General features: G+C 46.1%; 2 protein-coding genes across 5 annotated transcripts in view; both read right to left on the bottom strand.

Annotated features, from left to right (window-relative positions):
- Window positions 1–7,827, bottom strand: part of ABCA3 (ATP binding cassette subfamily A member 3) — a 56,484-nt gene extending 48,657 nt beyond the window's left edge. The window contains exons 1-2 of one of the 3 annotated variants that reach the window (XM_076072143.1): window positions 7,142–7,827; window positions 4,330–4,445 (exon numbers count right to left, since the gene is read on the bottom strand). In XM_076072143.1, the coding sequence (XP_075928258.1) occupies window positions 4,330–4,383 (54 nt within the window). In that variant the 5' untranslated portion in view covers window positions 4,384–4,445; window positions 7,142–7,827. The remainder of the gene's footprint in view (window positions 1–4,329; window positions 4,446–7,141) is intronic. The other 2 variants (XM_076072144.1, XM_076072145.1) reach the window with 2 other exon arrangements.
- Window positions 7,828–11,939: 4,112 nt separating this feature from the next.
- CCNF (cyclin F) overlaps window positions 11,940–18,761 on the bottom strand; it is a 28,530-nt gene continuing 21,708 nt past the window's right edge. For both annotated transcript variants that reach the window (XM_076072149.1, XM_076072148.1), the window contains exons 16-17: window positions 18,166–18,356; window positions 11,940–17,563 (exon numbers count right to left, since the gene is read on the bottom strand). In XM_076072149.1, the coding sequence (XP_075928264.1) occupies window positions 17,007–17,563; window positions 18,166–18,356 (748 nt within the window). In that variant the 3' untranslated portion in view covers window positions 11,940–17,006. The remainder of the gene's footprint in view (window positions 17,564–18,165; window positions 18,357–18,761) is intronic.

Here is an 18,761-nt window from a genome sequence, read left to right as displayed (position 1 = left end):
GTGTTTCTACTGTTCTGTACTCAGCAACCGCTTCTAGGCTGTTGATGTATTTGCGTGACACAAGTCTCCCGCTTAAAACAAAAACTTTAGCTGGGACCACTAAGCTACTACTGTTCTAACTAACACATTGACATTTTTATGACTGCAATGAACATGCCCCGTGCTTTGACCAAGGACTGCAGATAAGATTGAGGTCTTGGGGATGTTCAAGCCTCCATTATCCACGGCCCCGGGTTGCGGCTTCGAGTTTATTTATTTAACCAGGTGAGAAAGAGACCAGGATAAGTCTCAATGCAAGAGCAACCAGGATCACCAAAATAAAAAAAAATCGCTTTATTGCCAACTTATGGGAGCAATCATTAACCAGAGGCTTCCGCATTAAATGTTACTGTGGACTACTGTACAAAAACTTCCAATTCGAAAAAAAAAACAGCTTCAAAGGAGCAAAGAAAAACAAAAACATTCTCAATGAGAATCTTTAGGAAAATTATTCCAAAATAAATAAAAACGACGCACAGGGGATTCTCGGTGCACGTTGCTGAACGACCGCCAACGGGCTCCGAGGATCACATGACCGCTCCTTCACCAATGCGCACACATGAGTTTGTCCCATCATGCTAACTCAAGATGTGCAACAAAATCGCTACGCGCATTCCTTCGCTTACAACTGAAACGTTGACGTGTAGTTCACGCACTGCGGTCCACATATTGCGTTCAATGCGAGGTGTTGGGGCGTTGTTGGTACTATACAATCGTGGAAACGCACAGCCAGCGGACTTGCAAGATGCCCCCTGAATTTTTGCCTTAAAATAGAATCCGGATAAAAAAAACCGTAAGCCTTCGCGCATTGTACGCCTACAGTGAAGCATGGTGATGGGGTAAACCGGACAGAGATGCAGGGACTGCAGACAGCCAGTCAGCGCCTTATCAATACCAACTTGCTTGGCTTCAGACTGGACCACTGAGCAAATACAACACGGACAACTCCAACCCGAACTTGGCAACGATGTTCCAATGTGGAATTCACTTGAACTTCGCGAGAGATTAACAGCCGTATTGTTGTGCAACGCTATTCCTCACTTTTAATCTAGAATTTTACCGGATGAGAAAATGGGTGCTTTGTGCCCTGTTAGTTTGGGCCATCATCACGCGATAAGGTTTAGATTTATGCAGCGTGTAAATGCGGTGATGAGATGTTAACTACCTCGCCTGGTATGCAGCAGGTCGTGGATTCGATCCAGACCATGATGCCTGCTGTATATTTGGAGTTTGCGTGTCTCTCTCTCCTCACAGTCACTGGTGGACCCCCACTGCCACTGCGTAGCATATTATTACGTGCCAGGGACTCTATGAGATGATAGGACAATAGTCTGAGTCCATAATTGGCAATAAATAACGGCAAAGCAGTTATAAGTGACTCACAGAATTGTGCGCAGTTGCGTCTACAGGACACGACTTCCCTGAAGGCATTCACCTTCAGCGAGCGCGATGGCGATCACACAACGCGGTTCGAATTCGACCCTCGATCGATGGCTGCGCCATCACCGCACATGCGTCCAATAAACAGCAAGGGACAAGTCCTTACTTACAACTCCTTACTCACTAACAACTCCTTACTCACTAACAACTCCTTACTCACTAACAACTCCTTACTCACTAACAACTCCTTACTCACTAACAACTCCTTACTCACAACTCCTTACTTACTAACAACTCCTTACTTACTAACTCCTTACTCACTACCAACTCCTCTATCATTTTTCATTGCTGGAGGGGTTGCCCCCCCCCCCACCTGAACATCCTGGCTCTGCCATTGCTCACAGTCACGTGGATTTTTCTCCGGGTCCTCCGGTTTTCCCTCCCCATGTATTAACATGTGTTTAGAGTATTTGGCTGATATACATTTCCACGTGATAAGCTACTTCGTGGAGCTATCATATGTGGCCAGGTCACTTCTAAACAAAGAGCTGTATAGCTCAGTAGGCCTAACCTGGTAAAAAAAAAGTTAAATTCGTTTTAGTTTAGACTTGCACCTCAAGGCGCTGCACAGAAAACAGTGCAAACATTTAATAGCCTTCATCCAGCAGTGGATTGGTCGATGTGAGTTAATGTGGTATGGCAGCTTTAATTTATTCTGCAATTAGAAAATGAGAACATCCCGTTGATCTTTTAACTCAGTGGATCCTTAGTTGGTGATTAAACTTTTTACATTTTCACGAGGGCATTGTTGCTTTTTACAAGTTGATCATTACCAGCAAAACATCGGAGTACTCGAATTGTAAATGTTGTGGGTTTACTCTCCAACACACGGGGGTGTGCTGAACGAGTAACTAATTGGCACGTTTTGTTTACGTGACAAACCTTATGAATTGGCTGCGGGATTCACCGACACATTTATATTTACGGGATCTGACCCCCCCAAAAAAACACTCTATTATGGATCATTTTGGTCGAGAAAGCCTACGACGTGTTGGACTGTTACGAGTTATATTCTTAGCTCTTTCGGTAAAGTCACGTTGAAGGGAAACAATAAAATAATAAAATATATATAAAACAATAAAAATTCTCACGACGTTTCGACCATAACACCTGATGACGACCGTTTGCGTTATGGTCGAAACGTCGTGAGAATTTTTGTTTTATATATTTTATTATTTTATTGTTTCCCTTCAACGTGACTTTGCCGAAAGAGCTAAGAATATGAATTACTGCAGTCACGAAAGCTTTAAATCAAAATGTTACGAGTTAGTTGGGACAGACTGCGCTGGGCCACCGTGACACGACGATTAAATGTCCCCATTCATCCAGACTCGATGCATCTGCACGTGCGGTTACTCCTACCCCTCCTGGGTAGTGGCGATCCCAGGCGTGAAGCAAACACAAAGCCAAGCGTCTCCTCGTGCAAGCCGGCATGGGGCAGGTTAATCTCCGTCTGCAATGTTGACAATTCCACATTCCTCTTGAAGGAACCGGTCACTGTACACCCCATAACATTCCTTATATATACTCTAAGGTGGTATCTTTCTTGTCTTTATCAATCTCTTGTATTCTTGGGTGTACACTGTACAGAACTCCCATGGGCTAGAACAGAACTTGGTTCCACGATAGGCAGTAAACATTTAGGTGATACCAGTTTGTGTATATGGCTAATACAAGTGAATTGTGTTGTTGCATAATTCACTTTTACTGGAGATTTAATCATTTGGTAAAACTTACGTTCTTCCTTCTCTAATGGTACCAACAAATGTGTTATGTGAGCCCCATGAACGACGTTTCACAAGCACATAACACACCCCAACAAGGCACGTGGAGCAAGTACGGATGTATAATTATAATTACAACATCTCAGCTTGACCAAACGATAGTACAGGCAACTTGGGTCTTCCGATACCCAACACAAACGCAGCCAGTGTGGTGAGGGACGATGCTGCAGTGGGAACCAGACACCGCCTTTGTGTCAACCGAACAAAGGCACTCCATTGAACCCACACAGACGTGTCAATTGGTGTCAGCGAGCACCTATTAAGGCTGGCACAGCACACGAAGGAGAGAGGATGGGGTGTGTGGCCAATACTGCACATGGCCACCTTTGACACCACAGTGGTGACGTTTACATACAATGGCAGGTAATTATTTTTGGGCTGGCATTATCTTGAGGACGGGTAACGCAGGTGGAGATACCAATGACCAAAGTTGTTGTTGTTCCTTAGTGTGAACAACTGCCCAGCCATTTGCACGACGCCACCACTCCTTTGCCACACACAGACACACACTACGGGTACACGTGCCCTCACGTTAACCACACACACCATAGTACACGTGCTGCGCCACATGAACCAGACACTGCAAGTGCTGTACGGTGCCACATTAACCATATACCACGGGGTAAAATTATTAACCACACACACACACACAGCGGCAGTACATGTGCTGTACTGCATTAACCAATGGTGCCAGCATGCCACTCTTGTTAATGCGACTATCCTGGTGTCTCTTGAGGTCTCACTTGGTAAATACAAAATTAACTCAAAACACACACTTAGGGTATCACACCTGTATGGGTTTGACCCTGACAGACCGGAGAATTCTGTGTTCGAGTTATAGAAATTCATCTGTACCGAGAACCGGCGGTATTGTGTGGAACTTTATCAGCGTACACAACGCCGCAGTTTTGGTCGACCTCTGCTGACTGTGCAAATGTGTCGGGGTTTTTTTTGGGGGGGGGTTTGTTGAAGCGAAGGAAAACCGCACAAGCAGGGGAACAATATTCACCGCCCACTAAGAGCAAAAGTGTTCCCATGATAAACACATTGCCACGTGCCACGTTACCTGCAGTACATAGTTCTTCCACAGCAGTAACCCAAACTGCCTCAGTCTGGCCATGGTGTTTCCGTCAGGACTCTTGTTGCCTTGAAGACTTCCAAATAAGGCCCGAGCAGCAGATGCTGGACGACAAACAGGAGTTGAACAACAATTCGTTACTACATCACCTTCATTACTACATCACCTTCGTTACTACATCACCTTCGTTACTACATCACCTTCGTTACTACATCACCTTCATTACTACATCAACTTCATTACTACATCACCTTCGTTACTACATCACCTTCGTTACTACATCACCATCGTTACTACATCACCATCATTACTACATCACCTTCATTACTACATCACCATCATTACTACATCGCCTTCATTACTACATCACCATCGTTACTATATCACCTTCGTTACTACATCACCATCGTTACTACATCACCTTCATTACTACATCACCTTCATTACTGCATCACCTTCATTACTACATCACCTTCATTACTACATCACCTTCATTACTACATCACCACCATTACTACATCACCTTCATTACTACATCACCATCGTTACTACATCACCTTCGTTACTACATCACCATCGTTACTACATCACCATCATTACTACATCACCTTCATTACTACATCACCATCATTACTACATCGCCTTCATTACTACATCACCATCGTTACTATATCACCTTCGTTACTACATCACCATCGTTACTACATCACCTTCATTACTACATCACCTTCATTACTGCATCACCTTCATTACTACATCACCTTCATTACTACATCACCTTCATTACTACATCACCACCATTACTACATCACCTTCATTACTACATCACCATCATTACTACATCACCTTCATTACTACATCACCTTCATTACTACATCACCACCATTACTACATCACCACCATTACTACATCACCATCATTACTACATCACCTTCATTACTACATCACCTTCATTACCACATCACCATCATTACTACATCACCTTCATTACTACATCACCTTCATTACGACATCACCTTCATTACTACATCACCATCATTACTACATCACCTTCATTACTGCATCACCTTCATTACTGCATCACCTTCATTACTACATCACCTTCATTACTACATCACCATCATTACTACATCACCTTCATTACTACATCACCATCATTACTACATCACCATCATTACTACATCACCTTCCTTACTGCATCACCTTCATTACTACATCACCTTCATTACTACATCACCTTCATTACTACATCACCATCATTACTACATCACCATCATTACTACATCACCATCATTATTACATCACCTTCATTACTGCATCACCTTCATTACTACATCACCATCATTACTACATCACCTTCATTACTACATCACCATCATTACTACATCACCTTCATTACTACATCACCTTCATTACTACATCACCATCATTACTACATCACCATCATTACTACATCACCTTCATTACTACATCACCTTCATTACTACAACACACAACACAACCTGAGCAACACAACACACACAACACAACCTGAGCAACACAACACACACCACAACCTGAGCAACACAGCACACAACCTGAGCAACACAACACACAACCTGAGCAACACAACATACACAACCTGACAATACAACACACAACCTGAGCAACACAACACACACAACCTGACAACACAACACACACACCACAACCTTTGCAACACACAACCTGAGCAACACAGCACACAACCTGAGCAACACAACACACAACCTGAGCAACACAACACACAACCTGAGCAACACAACACACACAACCTGACAACACAACACACACAACCTGACAACACAACACACACAACCTGACAACACAACACACACAACCTGGCAATACAACACACAACCTGACAATACAACACACAACCTGACAACACAACACACACACCACAACCTGAGCAACACAACACACACAACCTGAGCAACACAACACACACACCACAACAACACAACACACCACAACCTGAGCAACACAACACACAGCCTGACAACACAACACACGACACACAAGCTGAGCAACAAAACACAACACACAACCTGACCAACACAACCTAACACAATACACAACCTGAGCAACACAACACACAATCTGAGCAACACAACACACAACCTGAGCAACACAACACACAACCTGAGCAACACAACACACAAAACACACAAGCTGAGCAACACCACGCGCCTTTGTCCAGCGTGTGTACTGCGTCCACCCAAGTGTACTGCAGCAGAGTGCACAGCTGTTAGTGAAGTAGTCGTAGGGAGCAATGTAACCATCATCATCATCAGTGTGCTGTAGAGTGTCCACTGTGTGATGATGTACACCACGCTGTACTCGCACAGCACACACACACAGCGTGATAGACTGTGTACGGAGTCATTACTCAGGACTCTGTAATGACTCAGCAGGGACTCAGGACTCTGTACTGTTTGACATGCACTGCCCTACAGGGTAGCGGTCCAGATGTCTTGTGACCCCCCCCCCCAAAAAAAATTAAATAGGCCCATAAGATATTTGTCGGCTTTTGCACGTTGTTTAATGTTCTAAGTAAAGCTTACTTATTAGATAATTTAATTGGGAAGTGGGGGGTGTGTGTGACAAGACGTCTAGACCACCCTGTTGTACACTGTTACGTAACGTGGCAAGCGCACTGGCCTACGAGCCAGGCCAGCAGAGTTCGACTCCCGGCCACCATCAGTGGCCAGCGATGTGTGGAACCCCCCACACACACACCAAACATTGACCAGCGCGGTGAAGTATGGTCAAAACGAACCTCCAGAACTTGACGAATCCGAGCCCTGAGCCAATGTAAATATATCGCTGAGGGCTTCAACGCCGCGCGTGAACAACACCCACTGCCGCCTGCCTCTAGCAGTGGTGGTATTGTTGTTGTTAAAGCAGTAGCAGTGGCGTGTTGTGTACGCCGACTGTGATGGCGTGGACGACGAAGCGAGTCGCTCGCCCCTCTCTTTGTGTCTCCCCCTCGCCGTGTCTCCCTCCTCCACCCCCTCACCCCCAAGGCAGCAGCAGTAGCAGCAGAGCGTCGCCTCTTCACGCAGCACGCACAAACATCGCCGTCTCCTCCTCCTCCTGCTGCTCCTCCTGCTGCTGCTCCCCCTCCTCCTCCTGCTGCTGCTTCACCGCCGTGACGGCAGCGCGTTACAGAGCGGGGGGCGATGTCGCCACGCCTTTGTCTCTCCCCCTACTCGCCGCCCGCCATGCGAGACGCCGGCCACAGCGAACCGAGCTTTGTTCCTACAGGCCCCGGCTTCGTGGGATGGTTGTTGTTGTTGCTGCTGTTGTTGTTGTGGTGGTGGTTTAGGGTGTCGCTTGTCACCCGCCTGCCCCGGCTCCCTGTTGACGATGGCCCCGGGCGCGATCAGCTGACGCGGGGACCCGGATCCACAGGGCCCGTCACTGGGGCCGGGTTGTGCCTGGGTGGGCGGAGTTGTGCCTGGGTGGGCGGAGTTGTGCCTGGGTGGGCGGAGTTGTGCCTGGGTGGGCGGAGTTGTGCCTGGGTGGGCGGAGTTGTGCCTGGGTGGGCGGAGTTGTGGGTGGGCGGAGTTGTGGGTGGGCGGAGTTGTGCCTGGGTGGGCGGAGTTGTGCCTGGGTGGGCGGAGTTGTGGGTGGGTGGGCGGAGTTGTGGGTGGGCGGGGTTGTGGGTGATGTTGTGGTGGGTGGGGTTGTGGGTGGGTGATGTTGTGGTGCGTGGTGTTGTGGGTGGGTGGTGTTGTGGGTGGGTGGTGTTGTGGTGGGTGGTGTTGTGGATTGGTGGTGTTGTGGGTGCGTGGTGTTGTGGGTGGGTGGTGTTGTGGATGGGTGGTGTTTTGGGTGCGTGGTGTTGTGGGTGGTGTTGTGGTGGGTGGTGTTGTGGGTGGGTGGTGTTGTGGTGGGTGGTGCGTGGTGTTGTGGATTGGTGGTGTTGTGGGTGCGTGGTGTTGTGGGTGGGTGGTGTTGTGGGTGGGTGGTGTTTTGGGTGCGTGGTGTTGTGGGTGGTGTTGTGGTGGGTGGTGTTGTGGGTGGGTGGTGTTGTGGGTGGGTGGTGTTTTGGGTGCGTGGTGTTGTGGGTGGTGTTGTGGGTGCGTGGTGTTGCGGGTGGGTGGTGTTGTGGGTGGGTGGTGTTTTGGGTGCGTGGTGTTGTGGGTGGGTGGTGTGGTGGGTGGGTGGTTTTGCGGGTGGGTGGTGTTTTGGGTGCGTGGTGTTGTGGGTGGGTGGTGTTGTGGGTGGGTGGTGTTGTGGGTGCGTGGTGAGTAATCAGAGCTCGGGCTGAGCATCTACATCATGGGACCTCCTTTGCCAGTACCAAAATATAAGAAGAGGCGTTAAGATTTTGATTTAAAGCTTTCGTGACTGCAGTAATTCATATTCTTAGTTTTTCTCTTCAACGTGACTTTACCGAAAAAACTAAGAATATAATAGGCGTTAAGATGTTAAAACACCAAACTGAGACAAGGCTCAAAAGAAAGCTGTCTCTGGTGTGAACCAATCAGTATCAAAGACAATGCATATATTATCAGAGTATGTTTTTTGTTTGCATTCTGACCACAAGTATTGTGGTTAATGCACACATGACTCCTTGTAAAAGGTTTCAGTTTGGTGTTTTAACAACTTAACACCTATTTTGTTTCCAGAAAAAAGGAGAAAACCTATTTTCATCTTATACTCTTGGTTCTTTCGGTAACAACTGTTTTATTTCCCGAAAGGGTAAACCCTCTTGTTATGTTTTCATACTGGCAAGAAAGGTCCAATATTCTGTCGGTGATGTCCAAGACGTGAAAAATGTCAATGCGTGTGTGCGTGCGTTATATCATTTGCTGAGCAAAGGCCAAAAAAAAGGGCCCAACGCAGCCAGCAGCCAGCAACAGACAGCATCGTTAGATGTGTAATGGAAACACGTCTGCCGAGTTGAGCGAGGTTTTCGTTGACTTTATCATTAGTATTACTCAATCTTGATTTGAAGCTTTAGCGACTGCAGGAATCCATACTCTTTGGTTATTTCGGTAAAGTCACGTGGGTATCTTATAAAATAAATCCCGACGTTTCGGGCGCAACACAAGCGTCCGTCATCAGGTGGGAGAGCGTGGTCTGCTGCTGAGACAGACTGTTTTAAAATGTTTGAAATGGGTGTAGCAGCAAACCATGCTATCCCACCTGATGACGGACGCTTGTGTTGCGCCCGAAACGTCGTGATTTATTTTATTTTATACCCACGTGACTTTACCGAAAGAACCAAAGGGTAATAAGTATTACTGTTGGTTTACCAGAGATGCCTGACGAGTCTCGAGATTTTTCAGGAGAGTCCTGCCAAGTTTTCAAAAGTAGGGGGGGGCGATGTTGCTTTGTAATAATAATAATCCCAATTTTAGTAATTTGCACGTCAATTAAAAAAAAACACAAAAAATTGGCAAAGAGTGAACACTTTGGAAACGAGACAATGGGAAGGAACTCCTAAGCGGACCACTGCGAGGGAAGGAGCGTAACGTGCGTGTGACCTGTAGAGTGGTGAAGTTTGGATGATACAAAACAGTCCGTCCGGCAGACCGAGGTCTCAACGTGGGCGGAAGAATCAAAGAGTGAAGTTCCCGGGAATTGCAATCGTTCGTTGTAGGAGCAACAAAAGTGACAGCGAGGCAACTGACCGTCGGTGACCGGAGTGAAGCAGCGAGTGCTGGATCATCAACCAACCCGACTGCTTTATGTAGAACTTATTTCGCACCGTACGGAGCCAACGATGACTCTCATCAGAGGTTCAGGGGGATGGACACGTGGGTGGGAACTGGGTGTTCCACTCTCAAACACGACGGCAGTATTCTAACTTAGTCCGAGCCTGTGATGTGTAGGACTGAAAAAAACTTAAGTTGTGTAAAATAAGATAACACTTCAGTAGTCACTATTACAATAACCGCCATCCGCCACTAAGTGGCGGTGACGTCGCCACGGCCCCTGTGCCAGGCTAGGTGCACGTTAAGGCCACGTGAAGTGTCGAACGCCCGCTGGAAGGTCACGGGACAGACCCAGGTGCCAGTGGGTCGACTGAGATAAGTTGTCAATGCACCGCCTGTGCCACAATTTTACTTGAACCGTTGAGACCTATAATCGTAGAACCTGGTTAATAAACGTACGTCGATTACTGCTACTAAGCTTGTTATTTATCTGACATTCTAGATTTGAAGCTTTCGTGACTGCAAAGATCCATACTCTTTGGTTCTATTCGGAAAAGTCACGTAGGTAAAAAATAAAACAAAAATCACGTTTCGGCCACAACACAAGCGGCCTTCATCAGGTGAATGTCAGATAAATAACAAGCTTAGTAGGCCGCTTGTGTTGTGGCCGAAACGTCGTGATTTTTGTTGTTTTATTTTGTACCTACGTGACTTTACCGAATAGAACCAAAGAGTATTATCTGACATTGTCGACTACATCCGGCCCGCTGACAATACTTAGCCGTCGCCGTAAAGCATCTTGGCCACACTAATCGGGAACTTGTAGCGAGGGGGGAATGTTTATCCCAAGTGTCTTATTTCAACGCGCCCATTCTGTAACTGCAAGGGCACTTGTCATAAGCAGCTTCAAAGCAAGCAGACCCCCCCCCCCCCTCCATTTGGGCAAAATGTCAGCAACAGGACAATGTGATACTCGAGTGAAAAGTTGTACTGTTCACGTTGAAACTATTTCTAATTTTTCAATGACCTGATATTGGAGGTCAAATACACGTTCACCAGGAAGTTCAAATGTCGTTCAACGCGAGCACAAACGTGCGCGCATGCTGGTATGTGATAGCAGAAATCGTATAAAACCACTCTTTCACAGCGAGTTTTTTTTAGGATATTAAAAAATGTATCCCGCATTGTGTCCGACCTTGTTGGATCTCAAAAACGAGGCAGGCTCGAGTCTGGTGAGTACTTAGCTAGGCGACTGCCTGAGAATAATAGCAGGTAGGGACGGCTTGCGTAACAAAGTGGCTGGATGGCAGTACAGCAACAATGTTTCTGAGCTCCGAGTGGAGAGCAGCGTTCGTCACTAATTTTCCAGAGGAGGGCCACTTTCGCCGATAAGACATCAGTGCGAGGGCCGCCACACATTTGAGACCATTGCTGTGTTTGACAGAAGCAGCACGGTGTTGGTGGTGTTGTTGTCACATGTTGTGTATTGTCAGGGGCCGCACTAAAGGCCACAAGAGCCGCCAGTGCTGTTGAGTATGTGACTTTCCTACCACAAGCAATATTGAACTTGGCCAAACATCCAAATGCAGGGCCCTCCTGAAAACATCCCGGGTCAGTGGATTTTCCTGGGCAGAGGCTAAAAATGTATTGTACTGTACTGTATTTATAAGATGAGTCCAAATTGAAGTGTCTTTTTGCAATAATATACATTTAGCATTTTTTGTATGTTATTGAAAGCACAATGTAATTACATACACTGTATAGTTACAAACCATAACACCACATGCTACCAGTTTATCAACCCGTCAAGAGGGCATTGTATACCCCCACAGAATATTAACAGACTGCTGGGGCTGAACCTGCGATAAAATCAGCATGGGGCCACAAAAGGACGAGCAGCCAAGGCAATGTTCTTTACAGCAGTTTATAATTCAATGTACACAATCCCACAAAAACACGCAAATAATTTGTTACATGCGACCAATTATTATTTTCGTCGTGACATTTAAAAAGGCACTAAGTTAGATTTTATTATTCTCTGCATCAGTTCTGTGTTTTTTTTTAAATAACAACTTGTGTTGTTAACTCCTCTGGTAACTTATTGTACTTTTAAAAGTACAACTATATTATGGTCAACTACACACTCGGCTATAAAACGTCCCATGTCCGCAACCAAGCACTGCCCTCAAGTGCATTATCACACACTCAAAATATACATTTGTAATTTAAACATGTAAACATGCTGTTTCAGCTCATTCTCATTTACAAGCTTTGCATAAGATGTAATTCATACCCATATGGAAAACACCAGTGGTGAGACTCAAATAACAATTGTGAAACAATAACATTTGTTCAAGTGGCATTTGCAGCTTGAGTTAAGTCCCTGGCAGTTGTCCAATGGGAAAATAAAGTAAATGTTTAAGATACATGTATTACTGTTGTGCTTTGAGAAAATGTTTACACCAGGGTAAATATGTACCATTTTAATTCTAAGCTTTGTATATCTTTGGCACTCTCCCCGACACTTGCAAGTACCCGATAAATACCGCATTTAAATTATCTCAGCAGAAAAGTGTGCACGATGCTGCCTCCCAAAAGCAACATTGTCTATCGAGCAAAGCATCTAACCAATAAATGTCTTTGTTCCTTTCGAAAGATGACTGAGCGAGGGGAGAAATCTCCGTTTGGTCGCAAATTTGGTAAAACAGCAACTAACAGCAATGGGTCTATTAAATTTATACTTTAATTTGCGACACAATCTTTACCCAAATTATGCTTCTGCATCTACAATAAAATGTAAATTGTACAATCAACCGTACCGTGTAGGATTCACATTAAACTATCAAGCACTGGAAAAAAACAAGTGTTGATAATTTATAAAACTGTATTCATGTAATCACTTCTCATTTCTTTGTAATGGCAAAACAAAGTTGCCATTAAATCCTTTGAGGCTAATACTTGATTACCAGCAAAATTGATATTTCAAAATATCTCTAAACCGATTTGGAGCCATTCCCTTCAATACTGAAACACCAAAAATAATGCTGAAATGCATTTAACGCGAAATGTTAAAGACGTAATAAAATTAAGCTACATACTGTACCCTAAAGGTAATTGGGTGATTCCATCCGGAATTCACCATCAACAACGACACATTGTTACTTTCCCAAATGTTCACGGTTACATTTATCGCGATAAAAACCCGGCACTAGAAGAAAATGCAACGTTGGAGCCCAACTTCGTTCGTTCCTCCATCCGCTTGTCCTGGTGAGGGTCGCGGCGGCAGCGTGTTGAGTGGTGCCGCCCCAACAAAAGTACCGATTCAGAAGGGAACCCCCAAGTTCTCTTCTCTATCCAAGCACTGCCTTTCGAAACGTTCCCAATATCAAGGCAGCCCCCATATGGTCTGCTCCAGTACAGCAATGACTGTTTAGGCGATTGTACATTTCACAGGAGAATGAAAAGGATATGGCATCATTCCCTACAAAACAGAGTTAACAGCACGGCAAACCGCAGAACTCACTATCCAACAGGTCATCATCCACCGAATGGTAATACATCAGCAATGTTCAAGGTTTCAAGCTGTACGAATCCCGTAAGCTCCTGCACCTCATCGTTCTAACGCTTTTGAAACGGGCCAATGATAAAATGTTGCCGGCACTTTGCATTGTGGGTAGCCCTGCTGCAGTGTTCACAAATCCACGAGTGTAACCCATTCATTGACTCTCTCGTAAGCCCACTTATCATATAAATTATTGAGTCTTTACTCATAATAATTGGGTTAAGGATGACCGATTAATTATGCTTGTAATTATCTAAACCATGTTCATCAACATGACTACCTATAATGCAATATTCCAGAAACATTTTCTAATTTAACTTTTAATACAAATGAGTTTGTGGGGAAAAAAAATGTGGTTATTAAGTTTGTCTGTTAGACGATATCTAAAATGAGATAATTTATATGCCCATTTAAAACTGTTAATCAGGAAAAATTGTTGATGTTTAATTAATGTTCAGGCCCCATGGTGCAGAGTGCAGACTCCAACCATGATCCATCACTCTGGCCCCTCAGTGTGCGACGGAGATGGGCCATTACCCATAACACAACCTACTAAATCTGTTTTACTTTTAAGGCCACAACGTTATGGACAAACATGTCCATTTTTTACACGTTTGTTTATATCACACATAGGTGTTCACGGCCAATTATAAAGATCCATAACTTGTTTTATTTTGGGTAAGATCATCTAGGTATGTCATCTAAACGCTATCACCCTCCACCAACTGACAAAGCCAAACAAATAAAGTGTTCGCATTGCCAAATGTGACAATTGAATGTTTTTCAGCAAACCGGTGGCATGTTGTTTGGCTTGTGTACAACTGTCAAAGCAGTATCGCTTCACAATGTTTCACTCTTGAAACAGGTTCCTCTGCGCAGAAGACCCCGACACAAAGAGGTAGTTTCCTTTTGCAGCTGCATCAACGGTTAATGAGGTGGGAGACTCCCCCCAAACAATTGCTCAGCAGGCACGGTCCATCACAACCAAGTTTATCCACAGCTGTCAACTCACCCGCATGTAGCTGCCAGACAAAATTCACGACAAAAAAAAGTTCAAACCGCAATACATTTGCCAGTGCGGCAGCAGCACCATGAAAGGCTCCGTCAAGATCCCCCAAATTTGAATCACAAGGGGTGTTCAAAAGTCAAGGCCGAAAAGGGGACACTCGTTCTAGGACTTGCAAGTGATCTGGAAGCGAACGCTGATATAGCAATGGGGACAAAGCACATTTCACCTTGCGATGTGACGACACGATTGAGTCATTGAGAGAGCAACGCGTTTCCTGCCAGTACGACAGCGGGTGGGTTAATACTTAATGAGGGTTACCACGATACGACGATGCTCAAAACAAGAGTACATTACATACACCCATTTAATAATAACATATAAAACTTCCACTTCCATCACCGGGTTCACGGACCGACCCACACGTGCTTCCCTGGTGTACGTCTACTTGTTAGGCCGCCTGATTGCGGTGAACGCTCTGAAGCCATCGTCTTCGAGCCAAAAGCAGCTGTTCACAGCACGGAGTAAACAGAAACCAAACAGTGCTTTTTTTATTGTGGACGTCATAAGGAAATTGACTTTGAACATCGATGCATATGTTAAATGCCTGGATACAATAAAACATTTTTTTGAGAAACTACATGTAAAAAACAACCATAAATACAAACACAAGGGCATCGTTGCCAGTGCAAGCATCAACACCCTTGAGACTTATGACCACTCCCATTCAATGCTTTCACAGGTTTGGTGAACGCAACATTGTAACATTACACATTGGACGCATTGATTTTGTGCGAGGAAAAAAAATCTTGCTAAACATGAACCCAGCTCGAGATGCAAATCGGGAGAATATTTAGAGCTTAACAAAAAAAAAGTCAGTGACAAATAATGAAATCGACTTAACTTCTCCAGACGACAATATTTTCCAAACCGAAAACAAAACCCCGGAAGAAGTTGTGCACCCAAGGCCAACGCAGCACCCCGTATATACAACCGCCATTCGCCAAAGTGGCGGTGGCGTCACCACGATGCTCGTGCCAGGCTACGTGCATGTTGAGGCCATATATATACACACACCATTTTGGAAAATGGACATCTTGCACCGGATGCAGACACTACCATAATTCTCATTGCACACATGCAATGCTTTACATGACAGAGCTCCAAGCAACTTCAAGAGAGTGGCAAGAAGCAGTTAGGTTCAGCAATGTCACTCACTCAAACCCATGCAAATGGCACTAGGTAGCACTTCCATTTTGTGGCCACTCGGACCAACAGAGCAGGGCAACATTATTCAACTTCGCCCACTCGACCGTTAAACACGGAAACGATTTATAATTTCAAGGCACTTAGTTGAAGGCTCTCAGCTTACCCTTTCAACAGGGTCAACACACGTTATTGCTCGACCTCGGCATAGGTACCCCTCCATTAAATTCAACCTTGCTCATCTGTAAGACAGGAACATGTGCAGGAGGAAGTACCAGCATTGCTCTGCAGATTAAGTTCCTACTTCTCTACACTCTATATATTTATTTCAATTAGTAGCAATGGCTCAAATCCCCAATGTTCTCGAGGAGGGGGCAGTCTTTTAATACGTTTAATCGCTCACATTACATATTTTGCTCACATTTTCAAGCGCATTGAACCATTTGAAGCGTTACAGCATCACATCCCTTTCGTCAAGTAGGTTTAATCGTAAACTACGGCAGAACTCTACGTTCCAGAACTGGAGCCGGAGACACGATCACTGAGATTGTGTTATCATCCCAAACCGCAAGACTCCATTTCCCTCTCCACCGCTTGCACCCATACAAGTGTGTCCTGAGTATTGGCACAGTGCAGACCTGTTGATGTGTTTTTTTGTCGAGGAATAAAACGTAATTGCTTTGCAAAAAACGTGCCAATCGTTCAATTCCAATGAGAAAAATGAAGATCAGTAATTATGTAGGGAAAATGGTTCTGAATTTTTTTTCATCTGTTGCAAAAAAAATCTTCAGGTCTGAGCAGGCAAGCACAGTTTGTCAATTTACTTAGTGGTTAGAGGTGCCGATCTACTGGAGATTCTACCAGCGGTCTCATTGGCTTGCACACCATTGGCGCCGTAACAGGTCCTATTGAGATGTAATCATCCAACAGCATGACAAGAAATGCGACTGGACTCGCAGAGCGCATACATACAAAAAATAAAGCTACGATTTCCAAACACGTGCGCTGGTGGTCTTGAGAAAGGAAAAAAACATTTGTAAACAGGTGACGCTCTTCGAATCCAGGTGAAGTTTCCTCCCAGGCTCTTGTACTATTTTGAACGCACTTTCATTTAAATCGAAAACGCGCACACATGCACGCGCACACCATCAACACAATTTTGGCTTACGCGTCGCCGGCATGGCCCTCCCGCCTACGCGTGCTAGGAAGCAACGTCAGCGTTCTCCACCCCGTGGTGGCTTGTCGTGTTCTTCCTCTTTGCCCGCTGCCTGTGCTCGCCACCGCGCCTCGCTTCCCCACCGCCCCCTTGGCCGCCGTTGCACAAAATGGTCCTGAAGGCGAAGGGGCCGTCGGGGTTCGCCGGGACGACCGCCGCGACGCGGCTCCGTCCCGACGGATCGGAGATCGAGTCCGAGGGGCACGGGGGACGGCCGAGGGCGGTCGCGGTGGCCATCGACGGCCACTGCGGCGGAGGCAGCCACGGGGGCGTGCTCGCACCGGACGCGGTGCATTCAGAGTGGCGGGAAGCTCCCCACTCTGGGCGCGCCGCCGTGTCGTCAAACGAGAAGCCGCAAGCCTCCGAGAGATGACGGGGTTCGCAGACGTTCTCCTTCTCCTCGTCGTCGTCATCGTCGTCATCATTGTCGTCATCATTGTCGTCTACGTCCATGTTACTGCAGTCGCTGGGCAGCAAGAAGGCGTTGGACAGCACATCCGTCATCTCCGAACTGATCGACCGGTCCAAGAAGCACTGGTCGGCTGAAACGAATAGGCAGCAGAGCACAGTTGTTAATGGGTTTTCCGATTCAATTGTTTTAATTCAAGTGAGATGCATTGTTTGAATAAAGTGTAACAACAACACAAATCTACAAAATAGATAAAAATGTCAACGTCCTTCCAAAAAATCCTGGTCTACACACAAACACGTAGGTTAACAATGTACATGTTCTCTTTAGTTTGGAAAATAAATTCATTCGGGATGCAGTGAATACATTTAACTTTAAATCAGCTAAATGTGATGGAAAACCATTACATTTGCAGACGGCTACAATCTGGTCACCGATGTAAAGAAAGGAATGCAGTAATCACAGAGAATGACACCAGTAATTGGCCTTTCAAGAGAAACATTTCCATTTTGTCAACATGGAAAGTTGCTCAACTCATTTGTAATAAAAACCGAGTTACATTGCAAAATATTAACCGTCTGTGACTCCTTGGCGCTGTCCTCTTGTCATTTAATCCGCAGGTTCAGGGGGTCATTCTGTCCACCACAAGCACCGCCCCCCCCCCCCCCCCCCCACGTAGAAAACCTGCTCGTACAGGGCGACGGTTCGGCCCACGTCGCCGGTGTGCCGTCTCACCGTCATCGCACAGCGCGGACAGGGCGGCGTCGTCGGCGTCGTCGTCGTCGTCGTCGTCGTGTCCCACGTTCACGTTGCGCTCGACTCCCGCGTCGGGCCACTCCGCGCCACCGCCCTCCTCGTCCGCGTGGTACGACAGCTCCATGATGGGCGTCGCGGCCAGGCTCTCGCGCTCGGAGTCCTCTCGACGCCTGCCGCAAAGCCAACGAGACGCGGACGTTTCGAGTCGCAAGACCACGACAGCTGTTCCGTGCGTGTGCTTTACACTCACGCCACACTCACGCCACACCCCCCCCCCCCCAACCTTTGTCGGTCGTCCAGAGGAATGGACGTGGCGCTGTTGCTCTGCGGTCGTCGTCGGTGTGTGTGTGTGAAACTAACAGAGAGGAATGCGCTGAAAAGGAAAATGTGTCCACGTGTAACAGCTCCTTTGTCAATCCACTGCTGCGTAAGGGGCGTCCCGCTCTCACACGCTGTGCGCGTCACGGGGGTTACGTGACTATACTTCACCACCCTGGTCAGTGTGGGTTGGTGAAGGTGGAAGCATAGTTGCGAGAGCAGAGGTACAACGGTGGACTTGGCTGCACTGCTCCCTG

This window comes from Petromyzon marinus, chromosome 37 (genome assembly GCF_048934315.1).
Source record: "Petromyzon marinus isolate PM22_M1 ecotype Great Lakes invasive population chromosome 37, UKy_Petmar_22M1.pri1.0, whole genome shotgun sequence".
Taxonomy (NCBI): Eukaryota; Metazoa; Chordata; class Hyperoartia; order Petromyzontiformes; family Petromyzontidae; genus Petromyzon; species Petromyzon marinus.
Note: the sequence above shows the minus strand (reverse complement) of the source record. Positions and strands in the feature narration are given on the sequence as shown.